The 9,657-nt window shown below is 45.0% G+C and overlaps 1 protein-coding gene across 1 annotated transcript in view; it reads right to left on the bottom strand.

Annotated features, from left to right (window-relative positions):
• Positions 1-262: 262 nt before the first annotated feature.
• Positions 263-9,657, bottom strand: part of LOC144497541 (calcium-activated chloride channel regulator 1-like) — a 53,018-nt gene continuing 43,623 nt past the window's right edge. Inside the window, exons 12-14 of the mRNA XM_078218943.1 lie at positions 5,830-5,988; positions 3,858-4,076; positions 263-1,135 (exon numbers count right to left, since the gene is read on the bottom strand). Coding sequence (XP_078075069.1) covers positions 744-1,135; positions 3,858-4,076; positions 5,830-5,988 — 770 coding nt within the window. The 3' untranslated portion in view covers positions 263-743. The remainder of the gene's footprint in view (positions 1,136-3,857; positions 4,077-5,829; positions 5,989-9,657) is intronic.

The raw sequence follows: 9,657 nt of genomic DNA, 5'->3' as shown, positions 1-9,657 counted from the left end.
GGTCTTTTGAGAGACTCCTGGATCAGTACATGGGACTTGATAGGATGGAGGGTTATAGGTAGGCCTAAAAGGTAGGGATATGTTCGGCACAACTTGTGGGGCAGAAGGGCCTGTTTTGTGCTGTAGTTTTTCTATGTTTCTAAATGAAAGTTTGCTTAGGAGAATTTGAGTGGACTCCTGTCCTTTGGTTTGTAATAATAAATAAAGTATCTGGGAAGTAGTTTAAGTTTAAAGCCAAGTAATACACTCAAACACTCTCATTGCACAAGACATTTTTTATTAATGCGGGCAACAGAAATAAAATCTGAAGTGGTCAATTATACAGATTATTTTGCTGTAAGGAGATACAAATTTTTGCAAAGCCAGAGAAATTATGTATTTGTGCCAATAGCCACAGTTTAGACGCCTTGGAGTACATCTGAGGTACTAGTGGAATATAGCTATAAAACTGTGCAGCCTTCCTACCTCTCCCGGTCCCCCAGGCGGTTAAGCAAGGAGTGGGCAACTTTCTCCAATGGAGTTGTGGGTGGAATGGGGGGGGGGGGGGGGGGGGGGGGGTGTGTTCTAACAGTCCACCATAACTTTGGTCGAAGAGCCAAAGAACCCCGGAAAATGGGATAAACACTGACAATCTGCAGCCCTTCCCCCCCACTCGCTGCTCAATCCATATCGCGTTTATCCATGTACAAAGTGTAAAGATTGGCCTCATTAAGTGCATGCTGTCCGTTCTAGCTGCAAGGACGTTAAGCATCTGCGTTTACTCTCTTTCGCTTCCTTTTGCACACAGTGAAAAATATGATCCCAGCAGTCAAACAAATAACAGATGTGACAACGATTGCAATCCAGGTCTTTTCTGATATAATGTAGCCTTTTGGGTGCTCAATCAATTTGACAAAGACTGAAATCTTGGCAATATTCGATATCTCCGAGGCCTGATTGATTTTGTCGTACGCACGGATAGCAAAGTAGATGTTTGACCCATTTTGCAGTCTTGCCTTCTGAAGGACAATTGAGACGGTTTCCCTCGAGCCAAAAGGCTGTGGCCTCAAGTTGGTCAAGTTAACCAGGGCAGCGCTTGAGAAACTGTCCCGTAGCTGTAGGCGGCTGCCACTCCTTCTCATCTCATAGCGGGACGCTAAGGAAAGGCGAAATTGAAAAAGGATTGGAAAGAAATGAATGTACTCACACAAGTATTTAAGAAGCACTGGAGATCCGTAACCACATAGGTAAAACACAGCATCAAAATGAGGAGCTTATTAGATTGGGTTTGTACTCGTTGGAGTTTAGAAGGCTGAGGGGTGAACTTATAGAGACATATAAGATAATGAAGGGGCTGGATAGGGTAGAAGTGGAGAGATTCTTTCCACTTAGAAAGGAAACCAGAACTAGAGGGCACAGCCTCAAAATAAAGGGGGGTCAGTTTAGGACAGAGTTGAGGAGGAACTTCTTCTCTCAGAGGGTGGTGAATCTCTGGAATTCTCTGCCCACTGAAGTGGTGGAGGCTACCTCGTTGAATATGTTTAAGTCACGGATAGATGAATTTCTGATCGGTAGGGGAATTAAGGGTTATGGGGAGCAGGCGGGTAAGTGGAACTGATTCACTTCAGATTAGCCATGATCTTATTGAATGGCGGGGCAGGCTCGAGGGGCTAGATGGCCTACTCCTGCTCCTATTTCTTATGTTCCTATGCTGAGCGGTCAAATCTCAGCTGGAATTTTGCACCGGATTCTGGGCCCCGCAACTCAGCAAGGGGTGTCAAGACTTTGGAAATAGTGTGACGGCAAATTACAGGCGAAACTTCAAATCAAAACAGAAAATTCTGAAAATACTCAGCAGGGCTGGCAGCATCTGTGGAAAGAGAAACAGTTCAGGCCCATGACCTTGCTTCAGAACTGAGAAACTTGAGACATGCGGAGATAATGGAGAGGAGCTTTTAAGGCGATTCAAGCGTTTGATGGGATGGAAATGAAGAAGATGTTTCCACTTGTGGGTGAGAGAAGAACTAGGGGCCACAAATAACTGTCACTAATCAAACCAATAGGGAATTCAGGAGAAACATGAAGTGGGATTGGGTGAAGAAGACTGGGAGGAAGCTGGTGTGGAGGCAGGGCCATGAACAATGGCTGAAAGGCCCGATCCTGTATTCTAAATATTATTCAATGCTGGGAGATATTTAGGATCCCTAATTGCCCATGGACCAGGTGGCTTGCTAGGTGATTTAAGCATCCACCACATTGTTGTGGATCTGGAGTCACATGTAGGCCAGATAACTAGCACTAAGATGCTGTTGCACAGCTGCATGCCGTAAGAGAGGCTCAAAATACTGAGAGCTTAGCTTGAGTTCCAAATTTAAAGCAAGCCCGCATCTCCTAATGGGGAGGTCTATTTTGGCCTAAGTAGGTGCTGAAATCCGTTGCTGAAGTGAATTGGGCTTGGGAAGGAAAAAGGAATAGCACAACTTGGCAGACAGAAATCTCCAAGGTTCTAGAATATAGAACTGCAGGCCTAGGTGCAGGAAGAGAACAAGAGGAGAGGGAGACAGGTCCTTCATCAATAGGAGGCCCTCCAGACAACTGAAGAGGAAACGGGAGCAGATCGCCATCACAGTCCATGCTAGTAATGTAGTCCTGAGGAACTGGATGCAATGCTGCCAGGAGTTCAATGACCTCACAGAAGTGGTCAAGGTCAGTGAATGCACCTTCAGATGTCACATTCCAGCAACTTTTCCACTAGCCTCGGACACTGCACCATGCACCTCATCTCATTCACTTAGCTACCCACAATCTCTGTCAATCAAGACTCATACCTGCCAACACAAAAGCAAAATACGACAGACGCTGGAAATCTAAACTAAAAGCACAAACTTGTGAAAATACAGTAGATCTACCAACATTTGTGGAGAGAGAGTTAACATATCAAGGTGCCAACACATCTCCCCCTTTCCCCCCAAAGCCCCTTTTCTGCCACCTGCGCTTGAATCCATGGCGATTCAAGATCATTGACCTGAAACGTGAATTCTCTGTCTCTCTCTCTCTTCACAGATGCTGCCAGACTTGCAGTATTACGAGAATACTGCGAGCATTTTCTGCAAATATTCCAGAGTTCCAACATAAAAGATTAAAGTTTATTTATTAGTGTCACAAGTAGGCTTACATTAGCACTGCAATGAAGTTACTGTGAAAATCCCCTAGTCGCCACACTCCGGCGCCTGTTCAGCTACATTGGGGGAGAATTTAGCTTGGCCAATGCAGCACCTAACCAGCACGAATTTCAGACTCTGGGAGTGAACCAGAGCACCTGGAGCAAACCCATGCAGTCATGGGGAGAACGTGCAGACTCTGCACAGGCAGTGATCCAAGTCGATAATCGAACCCGAGTCAGCTTTGTGTGCCAAATTCGCTGTATCACCAAAGCTTGATTCCGTCTTCATGGAATCATAGAATCCCTACAGTGCAGAAGGAGGCCATTCGGCCCATTGAGCCCGCACCAGCAACAATCCCAGCCAGGCCCTATCCCCGTAACCCACATATTTACCCTGCTAATCCCCCCAAAACTAGGGTCAATTTAGCATGGCCAATCAATTTAACCTACATATCTTTGGAGTGAGGGAGGAAACCGGAGCAGACATGGGGAGAACGTGCAAACTCCAACCAAGGCCGGAATCGAACCTGGGTCCCTGGTGCTGTGATAACCACTGTGCTGTCGTTCAATATTCCTTGTTCTCTCTTCCTGTGAGTAGGTGGTTTTCTTCCATGTATGATAGCATCACTGATCAGCAGAAGTCATCAACCGTCTGTTCAAATCATTCCTAGGAAAACAAACTCCTCATCAGTCACATAAATTCAGCAACAATTACCTGCTCCTTGATCGTAATCTTCTCCTGGGGCTGTCCACTCCAGATCAACTTCATCTTGAACTAATGTTGCTTGAAGGTCTTTGATTTTACACGGTGGAAAGTCAACAAGGGGTTTTCCCTGGGAACCCGAAGTTCCTCCTGGCTGGACCCGGCTGAAATTTAATTTATCAGGATTATCCGTGTTGATTGGAGGTCTTGGTTGATTTGGATGAATACCATCTACATGAAAAGAAAGAAATGAATATTTTGGATCCAGATCACTTAGACTATTAACAATAAACTGCATTGGATCATGGTGCTGTCAGTTACTCAGGAGTTAGAACTGAACAAAGAACAAAGAAAATTACAGCACAGCAACAGGCCCTTCGGCCCTCCAAGCCTGCACCGACCATGCTGCCCGACTGAACTAAAACCACCTATCCTTCCGGGGACCATATTCCTCTATTCCCATCCTATTTCATGTATTTGTCAAGACGCCCCTTAAAAGTCACTATTGTATCTGCTTCCACTACCTCCCCCGGCAGCGAGTTCCAGACACCCATCACTCTCTGTGTAAAAAACATCTCCTTTAAACCTTGCCCCTCGCACCTTAAACTTATGCCCCCTCGTAATTGACTCTCCCACCCTGGGAAAAACTGGTTTTAATCTTTTTAAATTCTCCTCAGTGAGCTACTCTAGTAAGTATGGCTTCCCCTGTGTTGTGAAGTTGGGCAGAGTAATTGTAGATTGGGAGGTAGGAAGTTAGAATATGGTGTTTGTAAAATTGTAAAATGCTAGGGAGGGTGGGAAAACATTGCGCGGTCCCGTTAAAAGGTGGTGCTTTTTCTGTGCTTAGAGATTTAAAATGCAAATACACAGAGAGCCCAAACTGAAACATTTGTATCGAAAGGCCAAGCAACCAAGACAACAGGCTTTTGAATTTAGCCAATCAATTTGAATCAGGCACTTTGATACCAAAAACCTATGAAATTTAAATCTGATGGTTTTGACAATCTAGGACCAATCCTATTGTGGGAAATATTGATATGTCATCATGGGTATAAAAGAAGGGGGCAGTGGGAGAAAGGGGGAGAGCAACTGCCACCTGCCGGAGCTAACAGCTCTCAGCTCTTGAGAGAGAGAGAATTGCTGGCTCTCATAGTTTTGTCTATGTCTTAGAGAAAGCATCATCTAGATAACAAAGGTACCAAAGAAGAAAGAAGTTCCAGACAGAAGAATCAACAGAGAAAGCCCAGAATATTCCAGAAGACACCAAACCTGGTTGTAATTTAGAGAGTGACAAAATTCCATTTTGTTAATGAGTGGGAAATGTAATGATTTGAACAGCATTCCATTAGAATCTTGTCTTATCCGGGAATTGTTAATAGAAGGGATTTATTTAGTTTGTTAGTAGTTTAGTTAATTTGTTCACTGTTATTTAGATAAATAAATTGTAATGTGTTGATATTAGAGAGAGTGTCAGGGATTTATTTTTATTTAACCACTAGAAGTTGCTGAAGAGTAGGTCACTCACACTTTTTACAGATTACAGGGCAAGGTACTCCTCCTTGGGGTGTTAAGGTGTCAGTTCTCAGAGGGGGGGAATCAACCTCTGCTTTATAACATCTGACAATCCTACACTATGAAGGAGGATTCTGGGAACAGGTACGCTCCACATTTCGGAGGTCCAGGTGCAGAATACAGAGCTCTGGTGCACAGTATCATCAGAGTAATCCTCCTCCCGACTCCATCATTGTCCTCTCACACTAGGACCTGGGGAGGGCTGCAAGGACTGATATGAGTTCTTGCACCTTTTGATGAGAGAATCTGAGCATTATGCAAGTTATCTGGGCATCCACACACAGGAACTCAGACAGGTAGCACTCAATTCATTCAGTGAACCTGCAAGTCAAAGATCACCCTGATATAAAATCATACACCACTCTATGGGATCTCTACATGGGCTTTCACACCATTGTCAAGTATTTATTACCATTTTCTACAAATCCTGGTATATACAAGGAAGGTCTTCCTGTCATCTTTACAATCGCATCCTTTCCTTGCACACGCACTTTAAGGCTGTACCTTCCAGCTCCACTAAAGTTGTAGAAATATTTGGTGTAGATACCATCATTCTTGACAACATCAGCACCTAAAGGCAAGAAAGGGTAAACAGCTGTACACAGTTTTTAAATTTTAAAAGTTTATTTATTAGTGTGACAAATTGGCTTACATTAACACTGCAATGAAGTTACTGTGAAAATGCCCTAGGCACCACACTCCAGTGCCTGTTCGGGTACATTGAGGGAGAATTTAGCATGGCCAATTCACCTAACCCGCACGTCTTTGGAGTGTGGGACAAAACCGGAGCACCCAGAGGAAACGCACGCAGACACGGGGAGAACGTGCAAACTCCACACAAACAGTGACCCAAGCTGGGAATTGAACCCTGGTCTCTGGCGCAGTGAGGCAGTGTGCTAACCACTGCGCCACCTCAAGAGAGGAGCATGGAATAATAATACTGTACAGAAGTTCTTGTCAAAGCCACAAAATGGAAATTCATACACTCACATATCAGTACTCAGTGTTGACAAGTGCAAAGTAAAAAGATCATGGCTGCAATTGCCGCACCTGTAATGCATTGGTCCCGATGTAAACAGCAAGGCAGCGTTTCAGCTGGCTTGTGGTGATGGGTGATAGGAGTGTGTGGGGGTTGTGAGGTTTACGGGGAGATCAAATTGCACAAGGAAACACAGTAGTCAATGCAGTGAGTCAGAATGTATGATCTGGTGCAGAAGATGAAGTTGCACAGGATCAGAGGTGAGCTAGCAAGATGGATACAGAACTGGCTCGGTCATAGAAGACAGAGGGTAGCAGTGGAAAGGTGCGTTTCTGAATGGAGGGCTGTGACAAGTGGCATTCCTCTGGGATCAGTGCTGGGATCTTTGCTGTTTGTAATATATATATATAAATGATTTGGAGGAAAATGTAACTGGTTTGATTAGTAAGTTTGCGTACAACACAAAGGTTGGTGGAATTGCGGATAGCGATGAGGACTGTCAGAGGATACAGCAGGATATAGATCAGTTGGAGACTTGGGAGAGATGGCAGATGGAGTTTAATCTGGACAAATGTGAGGTAATGCATTTTGGAAAATCTAATACAGATGGGAAATATACAGTAAATGGCAGAACCCTTAAGAGTATTGATAGGCAGAGGGATCTGGGTGTACAGGTACACAGGTCACTGAAGGTGGCAATGTAGGTGGAGAAGGTAGTCAAGAAGGCATACGGCATGCTTGCCTTCATCAGCCGGGGCACTGAGTTTAAAAATTGGCAAGTCATGTTTACAGAACCTTAGTTAGGGATTGGAACACTTGGAATATAGTGTTCAATTCTGGTCGCCACACTACCAGAAGGATGTGCAGGCTTTGGAAAGGATACAGAAAAGATTTACCAGGATGTTGCCAGGTATGGAGGGCATTAGCTATGAGGAGAGGTTGGAGAAACTTGGTTTGTTCTCTTTGGAACGACGGAGGTTGAGGGGCGACCTGATAGAAGTCTACAAGATTATGAGGGGTATGGACAGCGTGGATAGTCAGAAGCTTTTTCCCAGGGTGGAAGAGTCAATTACTAGGGGGCATAGGTTTAAGGTGCGAGGGGCAAGGTTTAAAGGAGATGTACGAGGCAAGTTTTTTACACAAAGGGTGGTGGGTGCCTGGAACTTGCTGCCGGGGGAGGTAGTGGAAGCAGATATGATAGTGACTTTTAAGGGGCGTCTGGACAAATACATGAATAGGATGGGAATGAAGGGGTATGGTCCCCGGAAGGATCAGGAGTTTTAGTTCAGTCGGGCGGCATGTTCGGTGCAGGCTTGGAGGGCCGAAGGGCCTGTTCCTGTGCTGTAATTTTCTTTGTTCTTTGATCTATGCTATTGTACAAATAAATCTTTGTGTTTTGCATCCCCGAGATAGGCAGTGAGTGCGATGTGCATCCGGATGATGTAATCTCAGGTGTGTTTCAGGAGGCAATGTGTAGATGGACATTGGAGGTGTTCAGCAGGGATGAGGCACATTGGATGAAGGGCAACACCCAGATCGATGGTGTACCACTGGAATTACTGCTGGGTGTGGTCAAGAGCATGATGGGAATCCGTTACCCCAGTAATTGGAGGAAGGTGGATTAAACATGTGGGGTCAAGGGGATAGGGTCTAGATAAGATGCTTTATCAAAGAACAAAGAGAACAGAGAACAAAGAAAAGTACAGCACAGGAACAGGCTCTTCGGCCCTCCAAGTCTGTGCCGATCGTGATGCCATAACTAAACTAAAATAAAACCTTCTGTCCTTACTCGGTCTGTATCCCTCTATTCCCTTCCTATTCATGTACCCATCCAGATGTCTCTTAAATGTTGCTAATGTGCCTGCTTCCACCACCTCCTCTGGCAGTACGTTCCAGGCACTCACCTCTCTGCGTGAAAAACTTTCTCCGCACATCTCCCTTAAATTTTCCCCCCTCTCACCTTGAACCTGTGCCTCCTTGTAATTGACACTTCCACCCTGGAGAAAAGCCTCTGACTATCCACCCTGTCTCTGCCTCTCATAAGTTTGTAGACCTTTATTGTGTCTCCTCTCAACCTCTATTTTTCCAATGAAAATAATCCTAGTTTATTCAAACTCTCCTCATCGTCAACACTCTCAAGACCAGGCAACTTCCTGGTGAACCTTCTTTGCACTCTCTCCAAAGCTTCCAGGTCCTTCTGATACTGTGGTGACCAGAACTGCACGCAATACTCCAAATGCGGCCTAACCAAGGTTTTATGTAGCAGCAACATGATTTCCCAACTCTTGTACTCAGTGCCCCAACTGAACATATGGCAAGCATGCCATATGCCTTCTTAATCACCTTGGCCACCGCGGTCAGAGTCGATACTGAGTTGAGGGGCAGAATGGCCTCCTTCTGCACTGTAGGAATACTAAGAGATAGCTGGTGCACTGGGATATCCAGTGTAAAGGGAATCAGCAGCCCTCAAATCCTGCCTTACTACCCCAATGCATTAGTAGAGTGAGAGGGAGGCTCCACCCTCAAGCTTGCTTAATTGCTTGGCAGTTGAGTGATTCCAACAGCTCAGGTTCAATTCCTGTACCAGTTGAGGTTATTCAGTACCTTCGTAACCTTGCCCCTTGCCTGAGGTGTGGTGATCTTCAGATTAACTCACTACCAGTCAGCTTTTCCCCTCAAAGGGAAGAGCAGCCTGTGGTCATCTGGGACTATGGCGCCTTTACATTAGTTTGACAGTGAAAACTGCAAAGACCTTTCAAAACTGAGCCATGTCAAAGCATGCCTTTCTGTACTTTCTTTGATTTGATTATTATTGTCACATTGAATCATAGAATCCCTACAATGCAGAAGGAGGCCATTCGACCCATCGAGCCTGCACTGACAACAATCCCACCCTCTCCCTGTAACCCCACGTCTTTACCCTGCTAATGAAACTGGAGCACCAAACGAAATCCATGCAGGCACAGGGAGAATATGCAAACTTCACAGACAGTCACCCAAGGCCAGAATAGAACCCGGGTCCCTGGCGCTGAGACAGCAGTGCTAACTACTGTCCCATTGTACTGCCTATGTATTGGGATATAGTGAAAAGTATTGTTTCTTGCACGGTATACAGACAAACATACCGTATATAGAGTACATAGGGAAAAAGGAAAGGAGAGGTTGCAGAATTAGAATACTTTTTATGTAAAGAAAGCTAAAATTGGATATATCCATATTCCAGATGCTTACAACATAAGTGTACATTCTATTTCACAGGAT

This window comes from Mustelus asterias, chromosome 8, assembly GCF_964213995.1.
Source record: "Mustelus asterias chromosome 8, sMusAst1.hap1.1, whole genome shotgun sequence".
NCBI classification, from domain to species: domain Eukaryota; kingdom Metazoa; phylum Chordata; class Chondrichthyes; order Carcharhiniformes; family Triakidae; genus Mustelus; species Mustelus asterias.
This window is presented reverse-complemented; position numbering and strand designations above follow the sequence as displayed.